The sequence below is a fragment of the Eutrigla gurnardus genome, assembly GCF_963514095.1.
Source record: "Eutrigla gurnardus genome assembly, chromosome: 22".
Taxonomy (NCBI): domain Eukaryota; kingdom Metazoa; phylum Chordata; class Actinopteri; order Perciformes; family Triglidae; genus Eutrigla; species Eutrigla gurnardus.
Genome location: NC_139933.1, coordinates 8,073,558 through 8,088,579, shown reverse-complemented (window position 1 = coordinate 8,088,579; position 15,022 = coordinate 8,073,558). Strand labels below are relative to the sequence as shown.

Genomic DNA, 15,022 nt, shown 5'->3' with positions numbered 1-15,022 from the left:
GGGGAAAAAACTAAAAGTAAATACTTATACCTTTAGCATGCATAAAGTAGCCCAAATAAAGGTTATTTACTCAGCTGTATGAGTATGTATCAACAGTATTTTAATTAAGCTGAAAAAGTGTTGTTTTCATTTGTGAGCTTGTTGATTTGTCAAACCCTGAAGCACTTTATAGAAGACTGTAGTTTGGATTAAAAACGTGAAAACTGTGATTATTGACGTTCTTTTATTGCGAAATGTGAACTTGTTTTCCTGTTTGCTGGCTCTAAAATGACCGACTGACTCTAGATCACAGATCTACCGTTGTGTTAACTCCTCCCTCTCAGCTCTCCTCCGATATTTGCCTCCCCGGTGTCTCCTTTGCCCTTCGGCTGCCTCCAGTCAGTGTAGATGGACTCCTCGTAGTCTCCCATCCCTTCAAACTCAACATCTGGAGACTCTGCGGCAAAAACTGCAGCTTCCTCTGGTCCAAGGAAATCCTTCAGAAAGGAACCCAAAATGACCATGACTATGACTCTTTACAGTTTTCTCTAAATATTAAAAAAAAAATGACAAATCACATAAGATTTTAAAGGCGTTATCTTAACAATGTCATTTAGCTTTTCCTTATTCCTACAGAAAACAGGCCTTTTGCTTTCATGTCGCTGAAGAATAGTATAGTAAAGTATAGTTTTTCTTGAATCTCACCTCATCGCCCAACTTTAAGTACTCCTCTGCAGATGTCAGCATCTGCTTCTGAGTGACGGTGAGGTTGTGGTGTTTGAGAGCCTCCTGTTTGAACAGAGAAACATCATCAAGACACGTGAAAAGTAGAAGTTAGCCGAGAACTAATGTCCGATTAGTGACTTTCAGCAGACACATGATGTTAATTGGTTACCGATGGGGTGGAACATGATAAACACGCAGGTTGAACTGCCCGTGTTCCTTTAAACTCGACAGTATAGCCCCGTAAAGTGCCCTCCCATTGGGATCGGGGCTGCAAGTCATTTTCTTGGCCTCGACTGGCAGATGAGGACAAACCAGCTGTGGTTCCTGTAGTTTGACTAATTTGAGTTTCGTCTCACCATCCTGGGTGTGAAGTGGTCGGCCTGAAGGCCCCACTGTTCACCGTAGGCTTTATAATACTGCAGGTTCTGCTGCATGACCTGGTCCTGAGGTTGGAACAGGAAGTAGCTGTACGCACAGGGCAACGCGCTGCGCCCGTCGTTCACTGGTGGGAGACCAAAAAAACAGCAGCTTGATTTGTTATTCAAGAGCAGTGATGGAAGGTTGCAGTCGTAAACTCACACTTATAATAGGCGTACTGGAGGTAGTGGTACATAGTGGGCACTAAATTCTCCACAAAGTATCCACCGACATTAGGCATCAAGTTTTCTTCACACTTCAGCTTACAGCGTAATAGGTCGACATAAACATCTGTGGAAAAGCAGAACGGAGATGATTTATTGTTTAGTAAAGACACAAAATGAAGTCTTATTCACATCCTTTACTAAAGTACATTAATGTAAAAGTACTCCATTACACCTACAAGTACAAGTAAAAGTACATTAGCATTATCAGCAAATATGCTAAAATATCACAAATAAATGTACTCATTCTGCTTAAAAGTAGACCCCGAGACTCCAATATAGGGGTCGGGCCCTTCCGAAGGGTCACAAGATAAATCTGAGGGGTCGTGAGATGATTTATGGGAGAGGAAGGAAGACTCATTGACATCCGAAGTATGTCACACGTTTCTAGGAAATATGTCATTCATGTCAATACTAATATCTTTAAAAAAGTGCATACGAACCTGCTACGACGGTGTAGAAGTCACTGTGTGGTGGAAGGTGATTGGTCCCCTCACAGTCTGCCTGACAGAGGTCGTACTCCTGCAGGTAGAGCCTCAGAGCGTCCTCCATGTGTTCAACACAGCTGCTGTAGTCGCCGGAATTGACGAATTTCACTCCTCTCAGGAAGGAGGCCTAGAAATGAAACGAGCAGAAACTGAGATGGTGAAGACTCGTGCTGCTGATTATATAGTATTGAACCGTGTAATTCTCCAGTATGATGTGTGTTCTATAGAAAAAGCAGTTGTCCTCACCTCATGTGGTTGTTGTTCGTGGTCGGTGAGGTAGCCGCTCAGGTCGTACTGGCTCTTGTACTCCTCCATCAGCTGGTGCATGTCGTGGTCCTCGGGGTTCTTCTGAAGGTAGGTGTAGGCACACGGGATGGCCCTCTGCAGGTCATTCAGCTGGGAGAAAATCATTCATTACCTTGTTGTAGAAACTATTGACTTATCTTTGGTGTCTCCTATAACTGGGTTGTGTGCTACAGGGTAAACGCATCAAGGTTGTTTATTCCAATAAACGCCACAAATACTATTTATTCTGGGTTATTTGGGGAGGTGATCATAAAGGTCCTGAGCTAGATCCAGAACCCTCACATCTTTCAGGGGACATGCTATCAATAAGGCTGTGATATGTTGGTAAAGTGTGCTGAATCACGGTGCGTCTCACTCTGGAGTGCGCAAAGTGCAGGTATCTGTAAGGAAGTCTCCTGCTGAAGTCTTCCAGGATCTCTCTGCCGGGAGGAGGGAGCTGCAGCGCGGGGAAATGCGCTCTGCACTTCTTCTGGCAGGACGCTCTCATCATAACGTGCCAGTGGACGCGGAGCTCCCGGTTCCCCGTGACGCGGGGTTCTCCGTGTTCGCTCCCGTTACAGTGACGCACGCAGTACCTCACGCTGTCTCTGAGAAGCCGGCGCAAACGCAAACTCAATTCCAAATACTTGATGGATTCGGTCCACTTTTCTGCTGCGTAATGGTCCAACGCTAATCCATACGCAGCGGCGAGGGGCGCGAGCTCCTCTGCGGGGAAATTTCTGAAGTTGTAGTTTTCATATTGCGCGGCTGTCATAAAAGCAAAGGTTAGACAAAGCAAGGTCGCCAACGCGCCTCCTTTTGCGCAGAATGTAACCATGATGAGAGAGAGTCCCACATTACAGCCCGCTTCTTCTTCTTCTGTCGGGTCCTGCTGGTTTCCTGTGTGGTGGTCTGCTAAAATACTTAGGGGGGTCTGTGGGAAAACCGGGATTGGGCCTTTAAGAGGCTCTGTCTCGGGTTTCTCAGTGTAGCCCTACAGCTGTCACACATACTGACTGACGTGTTCTTTATTTGGCACAAGAGTATGCGTGCGTAAAAGTGACCGCGTGCGCATTGTTTACAGTGATGATCCAGCTGGTAGGATTTAAAATGTGGCTGTAAATTGATAATGAACGGATCATGGATTCATATAATATATTTTTTTAAATGTCATAGATGCCAGACAGCAGTGACTAATATTTACGTTTGAGAATGAAGCATTATTCATGGCGTTTAAACATTATTTAGTTATTTTAGGTGACAGTGCTGTCCGTTTTCAAGAGCTCAGATGAGAACAGTGTTGAAGCAAAGACTTTTGTTTTCCATGACTGGAAAATTGGTCGACTGTTTTCCAGGTTTTTCCAGGACGCGTAAAACGGCATGAGATGAGATTTAGAGGTTTAAGTCCCTTGTAATGGATGATTGTCTTCTCTAGCGTTTTCTGGAGCGTAGCAGATGTTTTCTTCCTCCTAAAAGTCACACAGAGACGTTTCGTTGACTCACGTCAGGACGCGAATTGACTGAACCTTTTCATCCACTTCGGACGGTTCGTGTCCGTTGGAGCGCGTCTCGACATTTTCACGGCATTAATGGAAAACCGAGACTTTGGGGGCTTCTCCCGGGCCACTTTACGGCTCTGGGAGGCTGATCCACACGGACGGATCTCTCTACGGTCTGGAGAATCGAGACCGAAGTTCCTTTTCAAAATAAAAGCGAAAAAGCTTTTTTTTTTTGGACAAAACAAAACTCAAATAATCCGATGAGAAAGATTTAATACCGCAACAAACACATTATCTATACGATTTGCGTCAAAACCACAAACAACGTCTCGAATAGGACAGTTAAATCGCTTCTATTGTGATTTTCTCTTATTTTTGAAGACAAAAGTTTGCTGTAATTACTTCGGCTCACTTGACGGAGGGTACGTCCCACTCCCAACTCCCACATTCCTTCCCTTTGGTAAAAAAAAAACTCTTCACTGCAACCTGGAGATTGTCCACGTTTACAGCATTCAGACACCGCTGTCCTGCCACACATCTGCAACCCCGGGCCCTCTGCGTAAAAGGGTGCACACGGCCTTCCGTGTAGACGTGGCCGTTATTGCATCGGTTTGAATCCCTCCTTTAACTTATTTGACCTGATTCCGTGAAGATGTTTGCCTGCTGCGTTGTCTTTTCCCTGCTCGCTTCGTGGTCTGCGGTCCAGAGTAATCCCAGTCCCGTGTTGGGAGATGTAGTCGTGGACAGATCCTTCATCCCCAAACTCTGCGCGAGAGAAGCGAAAGAGGGGGATTTTGTTCGCTATCACTATAACGCCACATTCGTCGATGGGAAAACATTTGATTCGAGGTAAGTTCGTCTTTATCTGAAATTCTGAATGCATTCATTTTAGTCTCGCTTTTTTTTTCTTCAAAGTTAGCTATTATGCTCACATCGGATTTAAAGTTTGTTGTAGTTTTATTTCAGAAATGTGCAAAAAAAAAAAAAAATGTTTGGGCCTCCATCCTATTCACGTTGATGTGCACTTGTGACATTTTCTCTCTTTTGGTTCCAGCCACCAGAAAGGAGATCCCAAGGTGGGCCTGCTCGGGGAGGGCCGCCTCATCGCCGGCATCGATAAAGGTCTGCAGGGAATGTGCGTGAACGAGCGCAGAACCATCACGGTCCCGCCTCACCTGGCCTACGGAAGCACCGGTGCAGGTAAATGTCAGCCAGTGAGTCAGAGTTGTGGGGGTTGATTTTTAAAGACACACGAATAGCTTAAGTTGTAGTTTTTTCAAAAGTTGACATTTGAAAAATTCCGGTTGGCCCCCAGACCCCTCAGGGGCCCGAGGTGTGTCTTTTAATTTGAACGTTGCAGCTAGATGAGGAGACCACCATACCTAACCACCTCATGGTGGCGCTAGAGAAAAGGTCAGGGGATCAGTAGGCATGAATATCTGTATCCAAATTTGTATCAATTCATCCAATAGATGTTGAGATATTTCAAATAAGTGAAACACATTGACAGAGAAGTGGCAGCTGGCATGACTAAAAACTGAAATCAAATTGTTACCATGCAATAGTGGGAATAAAGTGGTGACTTCATCAAATTCCCAAATAAATACAAAAATCCCAGGTTTTTGAATCATCTTCACTAATTAACACTGATTAACCTTCATCTAATGGTGTTTTCAGGCGACGTGGTTCCTCCAGATGCCACCCTGGTGTTCGACATCCATCTGTTGGACCTGTGGAACAAAGCCGACCTGGTCGTCACTAAAATCATCACTACTCCAAAGGACTGCAAACGCTCCGTGATGCGCACCGACTTTGTGCGCTACCATTTCAACGGCACTCTGCTCGACGGCACCGTCTTCGACTCAAGGTGAATTAACAATGACAGCCCTAAAAGTGCAAATAAAGCATAAGAGGTCCTCGCGTAAAGCCGAATGTTATTTTCTTCTCTAATACTCTGAAACAAAGCCCCGTCCGAATGAGACCACTCTTGTGTGTTTGTACTCTGTGTCATCCAGGTATATTGTGTGTTTGACTTTGCCCTACGTAGCTACACCAGGAAGCAGACCCATGACACCGTAGTGGGTGAGGGTTGGCTAATTAAGGGCATGGATGAAGGCCTGTTGGGCATGTGTGTGGGAGAGACCAGAAATATCATCATCCCACCCTTCAAAGCATATGGAGAAAAAGGATCAGGTAAGCATAAAGACTGACTAACTGAAAGATATGAGATAACATATTATTTCAATTTGATTTATGATCTGTACAACATACAACATCCTCTGTCTCAGGAGCCTAAAATAGAGGAAACACCAGGGAAATAGAGGTCAGAGGAATACAATAATGTTCCAAGGAATCAACAAATGAGCAAATTGCTGAAATCACATCTCATCAATAAAATGTATACACATAGACATTTCTGTTTTTTTCCATAGCACTTTAAGATCCTCTATTTTTGTTTTAACCACTAGTAGTGCTATGGAGCAACATTTTTGGGACAGGTTTGTTAATATGTCTGAGGATAGAAACTTAAGTAAACAAAGTTTAAAAGAATCAAATTTTTAAACGACATGACAGTAGCACTGTTGATGGCAACAAAACCTTCCAAACAGGACAAAAGTATAATTTTCAAGTTATTCAATCATGTTGTTTGTTCAGCATCGTGTTTTGTGTAAATGTTCACTTTTCGTACCATTCGTCAACTAAAATTTGGATATTTAGCTCATACCCCCAAAGACCTGGGAATAGTGCTAAGATGACCAGAGGTCTTCTGTGTTTGTATGTGCCCACAGTAATTTTAGTTAACTCATATCTGTGTGGAGGTCAGTCCTCACCCCATTTAAAACCAATTAGTTCCTGAACTGTCGTATTCTTTCCAGACCATAATTTGAGTGAAATTAATAATTATTTAGGTATATTCCGATCAAATAGAAATAAACCAAGATTCGACAAGTAATTGATGGTGTAACATACATTTATTTTTCTTCACCCTCTACCCACCAGGCACAGAGATTCCCCCCCAGGCGACTCTGACGTTCGACGTCACGTTGGTGGACATTCACAACCCGAAGGATAACCTCACCGTCGAGGACCAGGTGATACCCGAGTCCTGCACGCGCAAATCTGTGTCTGGGGATTACATCCGGTACCACTACAACGGTACCTTCCTGAACGGAGTCACCTTTGATACCAGGTGAGCTCAGGGCAAACAGGTATCTGTCCTCAATGTGTTTAATTCCATTAAAGGAGCAATATACCACTCTTATGATGACACTAGCATTCATATAGCAGCGAGCATGTAAAGATATAGAGGCGTGATGTCTATCTGAACAGAGAATGAAGCCACTCTCCCTCTGTGTGTGTTGTTATCAGAGAGTCTCCTTGCGTTGTTGACATAGCCGGGCCGGCCACACATGCTTTTAGTGCATGTTCGCGCACGTGAGCGTGCCCCACTGGCTCGCTCACGCCCCCGCCACTCTGCACTGCTCTCATACGGCGGTAACAGCCGATAACGCCGTCCTGACCACCAGCGTCGTCGTGGAAGCGTAGCACCCGCCCTCCAAGTTCCCCTTCAGGTAAACACCGTTAGCTCTGAGGTTTGTAGAGTTAGCGCTGTTAGCTACGAGCACCCTTAGCACACAGTTAGATATGAGCCACCAGCTGTGTTGAGCGCCAACTAGAGGCTATTAAAAAAAGTGTAATTGTGACAACATTAAAAAAAGGCACCTTTTAAAAAATGTCCCCCATGCTTGTTACTGCCAACAGCTACCAGAGGAACAACACATACAACACGTACATCGGGATGGGGTATGTGATTGCAGGCATGGACCAGGCTTTGATAGGAGTCTGCATTGGAGAGAAGCGAAGGGTCATCATCCCTCCACACCTGGCATATGGAGAGCAAGGAGCAGGTAAGGTGTTGTAGCTGGTCCTGCAGCTGCAGCAAGTTTGGCCAAAGTAATCATGTTTTTAATTGACTTAATAACAGTTGTTCCATGGCTCCACATTTACATGGATACAGAGATGAGGTTCCCCTAAATCCTTGTGGAATTTGTTTAAAGAAAAGATGATTATTTTAGTTTATTTAGCCTTTTATTGAATGGAAATTAGGTACTTTATTTTTATTCATACAAATGTAATACCTTTTGGAGTGTCAGTCAGACAAAAAGAAATCCAACTTGAAGCCACCGAGCTCTGGGAAATTGCAAGTAAAAGTAAAAGATTGATGGAATACATAATTAAGAGATTATTGGACTTTAAATGATAATGCTAAAGAGTTGCGATTGGCCTGATAACTGAGTATAGACTCCAGCAGAGTTATAGAGCGAGTGAGTATAATAATTCCGTGCTGCTCGTCTATCCAGGTGGCGTCATCCCCCGTAATGCCGCCCTGGTGTTTGACATTCACGTCATCGACTTCCACAACCCCAACGACACGGTGACCATCCAGATCACCCACAAACCCGAGGCGTGTAAGGAGATCACAGCGGAGAACGACCTGGTCCGATACCACTACAACTGCACCCTGGTGGATGGCACAAAGCTCTTCTCCTCGTGAGTAACCCCAGACATGTCATATTTCTCAGGCAGGGATGTTGAATGAACACTTTTAATTATGTCCAATTGTCCTCAGACACGACTACAAGAATCTTCAGGATGCGGTTCTGGGGTCGGACAAGGTGATCGACGGGCTGGACGAGGGCTTGCGAGGCATGTGCGTGGGAGAGAAGAGGGTGATAACGGTGCCGCCTCACCTCGGCCACGGAGAAAAAGGAGGTGAAGCTTACGATTTCAGTATTGTTTAATGGATTTTTCTTTAGCCCTGTGCACGTTTGAAGATGCTTTAATTTTAAGAGGTAAACCCTTAGTTTAACTTTTTTGTTTTTGTTTTTTTCTATCTGTCAGCCACTGGCGTTCCAGGCAGCGCTGTGTTGGTCTTTGACATTGAACTGGTGAGCTTTGAGAAGGGAGTTCCACCCGGTTACCTGTTCGTGTGGCTGGAGGAGAGCCCGGCAGATCTGTTTCAAGCCTTGGACATCAACAAGAACGAAGTGGTGCCCGAGGAGGAGGTACAATACCACCACCTACATTATTTCACATAGCAGATAAGGGCTCTCAAATGTTTTTCTTAACCAAGGTTTGCTTCTTAATAGGATCTCTAAATTGACTATTATGCTATACTATACTATGGTGTAGTGGGTAGCACTGTCCTCACAGTGAGAGGGTTGTTACTTTGGTGACATCTGCTGGTTATATCGAGAATGATGCTGCACATACACTCTAAATCTATTATAACCAACACAGTATTCTGACTGCTCACACTGTTGTTGATCTTTTATCCCTTTGACACATTTCAGTTTGCGGAATTCATCAAGCTGCAGGTGACAGAGGGCAAAGGTCGCATAAAGCCCGGATCGACCATGGAGCAGGTTATTGCCGACATGTTCCACAATCAGGACCGAAATAGTGACGGAGAGATCACGGCCGACGAACTCAAGCTGAAGGTAGACGAGGACAAAGAAAGGGAAGATGCGAGGCACGAAGAGTTGTGATTAGAAAAAACAAATTCTTTCTCAGGGATAAACCCAAACACCTTAAAAACAAGCAATGAGATTTTTTACATCCATCATCATGGTTCAATACTTTCTGTACCACATTGGGCAGTCTTTTTAAATTGCAAGAAAACAGCGCATAAGGTCTTTTTATTGTAGAGTTCTCTGTATGATTGTTGATTGTCTTTGATAGTTATGTTTGAGAAAGCGAACAAACACTTTTTATTTGTCAGTGAAAGTCAGATTAATTAAAATGTTTGTAATAAAAACAAAATTGTTTTGTGTTTTTTCAGGGACTGCGGTCCCACCTACAGACACGAATTTGACCAATGGCTTCAAAAACCAGAGCCAGTTCAGTTAAGCTTTTGAGGACTTCAGTCAATCCTCAACAGTGACATTCGTAATCGCCTAATTTAGAGATGCGTCACTTTCACTAGACAGGAACTGTATAAACATTTGTTATCCCAGTAAGCATTCAGACAAATGCAGTGGAGTAAACGGTCTAATATTTGCAACTTTAGTCAACGCTAGCTGCGAAGCTAACTGACGCTGCAGCTGAGAATTAAAATGATTACGTTCACTGGGATTACATGCCGTCTTTCATTGGCTGTGTAATAGTAACGCTATCATGTATTTCAGTTACAAACAGTCTACTTTGATGTTTTTACCATAAAAGTTACCCACGACAGCCCGTTTGACGACGGTGTGACAGACGTTTTCAAATTATTAGCTAACAGCCGGCCGTTACAACGTCACTTACCATTTTCAGACGGAGACGGTGTCACGTGTTCAAAGTTAAAACCTTTACAGGTAATTTTACAGTCGCCTGGCCGGTTTGAATACGTTCTTCGTCGCACTTATAGCCTTCCCCTGCAGCTCCGTCATACACATGGTTCCGGCGCACTTTGGTTCCTACATCCCTCAGGTTAGCATCTTCATTTTTAGCATTTTCAACACATAAACTTGAGACAGTGGCTTAAATAAAATTATTATTTGCAGGCACGTTTTATATTATGATTTTCTACAATATGTTGTGATATATATTGCTCATTTAAAAATATATATTTTCTATATCTTTGGCAACACGCCTGTGGGGATTTCTCTGTAACAACAAAAAGGCATATTTCAAGACAAAGATCATTTTTAGAGAGCAAAACAGTTATTTATTATTCATTGCAAATGTCGATACACGTTCTTGCTCTTGGAATGACATCGTATGGAACACAGTGAATGCGGCAACATGAAATCTCAATATATGACACTGGCGACTCATACTTTTCATCAAAATCAACTCTCCGTTGATCAAGCGGGCACAAAAGTTGGAACTTGAAACCAACCCTGTGCCTGCTGTGTTCCTGTGGTTGCGTGCTTCAATGAGAAAAGCGGAACCACTTCTTGAAAATTCAAAACCTTCACATACGAATGATCACATTTCCATTCATCAGTTAACACTGTTCACAGCATGTACAATACGTACAGAATTTTGGTGGGAACATTTTAGGCTCACAAGGTCAAATTAGATCATATTCACAAAGAGCTTGACCACAGGTACTATGTCAACAGATACGGTGATCTTAGCAACTGGTCCACACAACACTGTGTATTCAACCAGTTGATTGTAGCCCAAAAAAATGACATTGTACAATGTTAAAGCTAACATTCATGGTCCTTTAGTGCAGGAAATACAGGGATTTTATGGCACATCGGCCTTCTGGTTTACTGCGTTTCGTACATTTCATAGTGCAGAGAGAGAATGTAAGAAGCAGAGCTAGCAAAACCCAGAAAGTCCAGTAAACCCAAGAAACAAAATAACTCCACAAAGCTACCGTCTTTAAGCTATGGAGGCATTAGTCAGGGTCTCAGCCCTTAAGACACTTAAAATAGAGCTCCTTTCACCATAAATGACATCTCAACATTATTATGCTGGTGTATCTTTCTATCACATTTTTCACCAGCCTAGGTATTTTAGAAATAAATCAAACGCATTTATACACATCCATTACAATTACAAAATTGTTTAAGTGCACATAATTTGAGTGCAACACCATATTAAGCAGGCTTTTAATCTTCCCAGATATGTGCTTTGCTCAACGCTTAAGTCTTGATATGCTAACAAAACTTCTGGCACAGGATTGTCTGTTTCAAGTGTGGCACCAATGACATACACAATATATATATATATATACGATCCACATTTACACATTTTAACCACTATAGTGCAAAAAAGCATGATGGAAACTGGAGGTAGAAGAGAAATCAGATGCGAGTAGCAACAGCAAAACAAAGTTAAAGCTCAACCGGTTGTTGCGGAAAATCTATTATCCCCACACTTGTCATTTGTCCTTTTCTTCTAACTTACATCACCACAAACGTAGACATCGCAACACTTAACTTGACCAATTTTCACCTAAAACTGTCACTGATCCTGACAGAGTAGATGTTAACACAGACCACAAATAAAAAGTTAGGCTTAGTTGTTTGAAATCAACCGCCTTTTCACAAAATGTCACAGCAATAACACTTTCATTCACTAGCAGAATACAAGTAAAGCATAAGCCAATAATGTCAAGCCACAATTATAATGCAAGACTGATAATCTAATAACATGTCTGGCAATTTTCTTTTTTTGAACCAGCACCAGATAAATCCATGCAGACATTCCAAAACCTTCCCAAATAAAAAGGCACAAAAATAAGATAAACGTTTTGTGGTAACAGCAAGGCCGTTATATGCACATTAAGTACTGACTGAACAAAGCTCTCAACATTCAATTTGAGACTGAAGCTGTCTGCGCAGAGTGAGGGTTCGACGATGGAGCTGCTGCATCTGTTGCATGCGGTCTCGCTGGCGGGCCAGGTTCTGGGGCATGGGGTAGTGCTGGCAGCCGTGAAGACAGTGGTACGGGATTCGGACGTGGCAGGCTGCGGCTCGGCAGCGCGGCTGAGGTAAGGGCGGCAGCAGCGTCCAGCGCTTCCTCTCGGCGCAGTAGCGGTAGGCTTCCTTGCGGTACTGCTTGTCCATGTTGTTGCAGTTCCTCCACCCACCGATGATGAAGATGTCTTCCCCCAGATAGCAAACGGCAGCGCCTTCCATGCTAAGCACCTCCGGAGGGAGGCTGTCGAGGATTTCGTCGGAGACATTCCCGCTGATTTTCTGCTGAGCGGCCTCTGCTGTTATCTTGTAGCTCTTTGCGCAACAAGACGCCGTGTGGTAGAAATTGGTGGACGCGACAGCCATTTGAAAATTACAGTAATTGTCCATAAGAGGCAAGGAATCCACTTCCTGCCACTTGCGACTCTCTGTATCGTAGCACGTGGTCACGGTACTCAGTCCGTCCTCGTTGTCCATGTCCACAGGAGTCCTCGCCATCACGTATATGTAGCGGTCCTCCACGCTCACCGTTTTCACGTCTCGTAGTATCTTCGGTGCCGGCTCCAGATTGTGCCACTCGTCCTGCTCCGGCTCGTACACGGTAACGTCCTTGAAGCCCGGACTGAAGTTGCCATGGCCGCCGATGCTGTAGAGTGAGTCTCTGACGCACGTGAGGCCGAAAGAGTGCTTGCGGGTGGTCAGGCTGCTGACCTGCTCCCAGGTGTTCAGGTTGGGGTTGAAGCGCTCCACCGTCTTGGCGAAGCCTGGCTCCATGGAGCCCGCCACGTAAACGTGGCTGTCGGTGACCGCGATGGCATGTCCGTCCAGGTGGTTGTGAATGTGTGGAAGGTTCACCCAACGGTCCTCGGCGACAAAGTATCCGACGCACTCGCTCAAATAGTCTCCGCCTTCCGAAACGCCGCCGACGACCATGATCACGTCCATGTTCTGGCCGAGACGCGGCTGGACTGCTGCCACGTAGGAGGTGCAGAGCTCTAAATCCGCAGACTGGTTGAGGTTCTCGCAGTGGACTGCGTGGACCTCGAGGGCCTCGCACAACAGCTGCTGACACGCCGCGTTGTCTTCCACCAAGGGCACCTTTCTCACCACCCGCGTCAGGTAGGTTGGAGAAATCTGTGACAGCCGTATGAGTCTGAACAGCTCCTCAAAATGCTTCCCTCTCTCCTCTGCATTTTGTTGCACCCACTTGACTATCGCCTCAAACAACTCCTGTTCAGAATCCACGGTGATCCCAGAGTCCGACAGCCAGTCCCGCACCAGGTGAAAGGGCAGCGTGAAGAACTCCTCGTTGCGGATGATTTTGTGGAAGTTCCTTCTGATGGTTTTCGCGGCCCCCTGGGCCAGCTGATCCAAGGTGTACATGTGGGCGAGGCTGTGTACCGCCACGCAATTGGACATGTTCAACTTCTTCATCAGAAACTGTCCGCAGAAGTTCTTCAGCTGCGCCAAAAGGAACCTGAAGCGTGAACATGAATTATGAGACGGTCAGTCATTTACAGTATGACAAATGAGTTTGGACTAGACAGGAACTAAGCAGTAAAGGTGAACGAAACAAGCATACGTTACACTTGTCAATCAAGCACATAAGGGAACAGGTTTAATTAGGCAAAAGTGAAAACACCTGTTTGTAATTAAACATCAAAATAGTTGCACTCCTGCATCACATAGACTTTCACTCCCTAAGGCCATCAAGTAGGCCCCCGGCTGATAATTAGGCCCATATAGCCTACCTGCCAAATACACTTAGCTAATTTCTTTAGGAACATGAATGAGCAAACAGGGAATGCCAAGTTCCACAGCTGTGTAAACTCAAAACAAGTCACACCTGCTGGTGCAATGACGACGCAGACAAGGTGTGGCTCATTTACCTGTGGAGGTAGAACAAAAACAGGCCTGGCGGACAACTGCCCAAGACTTCCTTGTAACTACGAGTTATTATTCTCATGTATGGTTAAAATAAATTACCTGTCAGCAAGTTCCAACACTTCATGCACATTGCCAGTGGTGACCCTGATTTGTCCCGTGTACATGAACTGGATGACAATGTCCACCGTCTCTGGCTCGGGTCCCGTCGCCGTGCTCCATTCTTTGAGCTCCACTCGCCCCGACACAGACTCCGAGAACTGTCCGCCCAGCAGCAGCATGAAGTACTGCGACGCGGCGGATAGCACCGAGCGGTGGGCGGTTAACGTCTGGACACGCTCGCAGCCGGAGCTGAAGACCAGCGTCACGTCGCAGAACAGCCCCGACTTCCTCTGCTCGTTCTGCCGCCGGGAGAGCTCCGAGCAGTAGGCCGAGCAGGTGAACTCCTCGGCCTCCTCAGGTTCCCCGTCACCTGTTAGCGCTCCCCGCGCGACGCCGCTCCGCTCCTCCGACGTTTCTGCCGCCGCCGCTGCCATACCGCAGCCGGATAGACTCAGAGGCAAATGGAAGCTCTGAACTATCTTCGGAAGCAACTCGTAGGCATATATGACACACGTGAATACACATTCAAACACTGACATGCATGCGCACCGTTCGCACACAGCCTTGCTCTCGGAAAAAAAAAGAGGAGCGTTCACTTCCGTCTTCAAGAATTTCCCAAATGTACGTATTTTTTTTTTTTTTTTTTTTTTTTACAGTCACTCGAGTATGGAGTTAGATTTGTGTCTTTATTAAATGCGAGAAAATAAATGATCTGAGAGAAAAAATTATCACACTGATAGCAAAAAAGCATTTGATGAGAGAAACAAAAATATTTGATATTATATATTTGAGACTAAAAAAAAAAAATTATTTCTGAGAAAAAAAATCTCTCTCAAAATATATATTTTTTAACTCTCCAATATAGATTTTTTGCTATCAGTGTGAACACATTTTCTCTCAAAACGTTTTTCTTCTCGTGTCAGCATTTTGCTCTTGTGTCAGCATTTTGCTCTCGTGTCAAGATTTTGGTCTCGCTGTGAAAATGATGTCAGGGGCGG

At 44.7% G+C, this 15,022-nt stretch overlaps 3 protein-coding genes across 4 annotated transcripts; 1 reads left to right on the top strand and 2 right to left on the bottom strand.

The window, feature by feature from the left end:
• Nucleotides 1-190: 190 nt before the first annotated feature.
• Nucleotides 191-3,238, bottom strand: LOC311033286 (endoplasmic reticulum protein SC65-like). 2 transcript variants are annotated; one of them, XM_084040597.1, is made up of 7 exons: nt 2,496-3,238; nt 2,081-2,230; nt 1,790-1,961; nt 1,285-1,413; nt 1,062-1,207; nt 685-768; nt 191-476 (listed from the first exon to the last, which is right to left on the bottom strand). In XM_084040597.1, the coding sequence occupies exons 1-7, from the start codon at nt 2,955-2,957 to the stop codon at nt 306-308; spliced, it is 1,314 nt and encodes a 437-aa protein (XP_083896723.1). In that variant the 5' UTR covers nt 2,958-3,238; the 3' UTR covers nt 191-305. The 2 variants fall into 2 exon arrangements, with proteins under 2 accessions (XP_083896723.1, XP_083896724.1); XM_084040598.1 differs by lacking the exon at nt 191-476 and having other exon boundaries at nt 723-1,029; nt 1,143-1,207.
• Nucleotides 3,239-4,105: 867 nt separating this feature from the next.
• On the top strand, nt 4,106-9,431 carry fkbp10b (FKBP prolyl isomerase 10b). The gene is made up of 10 exons (XM_084040593.1): nt 4,106-4,467; nt 4,673-4,818; nt 5,296-5,485; nt 5,666-5,811; nt 6,619-6,808; nt 7,381-7,526; nt 7,980-8,169; nt 8,249-8,391; nt 8,521-8,684; nt 8,973-9,431. Exons 1-10 carry the CDS (start codon nt 4,271-4,273, stop codon nt 9,165-9,167), a joined length of 1,707 nt encoding a protein of 568 aa, XP_083896719.1. The 5' UTR covers nt 4,106-4,270; the 3' UTR covers nt 9,168-9,431.
• Nucleotides 9,432-11,783: 2,352 nt separating this feature from the next.
• On the bottom strand, nt 11,784-14,616 carry klhl11 (kelch-like family member 11). The gene is made up of 2 exons (XM_084040574.1): nt 14,025-14,616; nt 11,784-13,515 (listed from the first exon to the last, which is right to left on the bottom strand). The coding sequence occupies exons 1-2, from the start codon at nt 14,561-14,563 to the stop codon at nt 11,928-11,930; spliced, it is 2,127 nt and encodes a 708-aa protein (XP_083896700.1). The 5' UTR covers nt 14,564-14,616; the 3' UTR covers nt 11,784-11,927.
• Nucleotides 14,617-15,022: the final 406 nt, after the last annotated feature.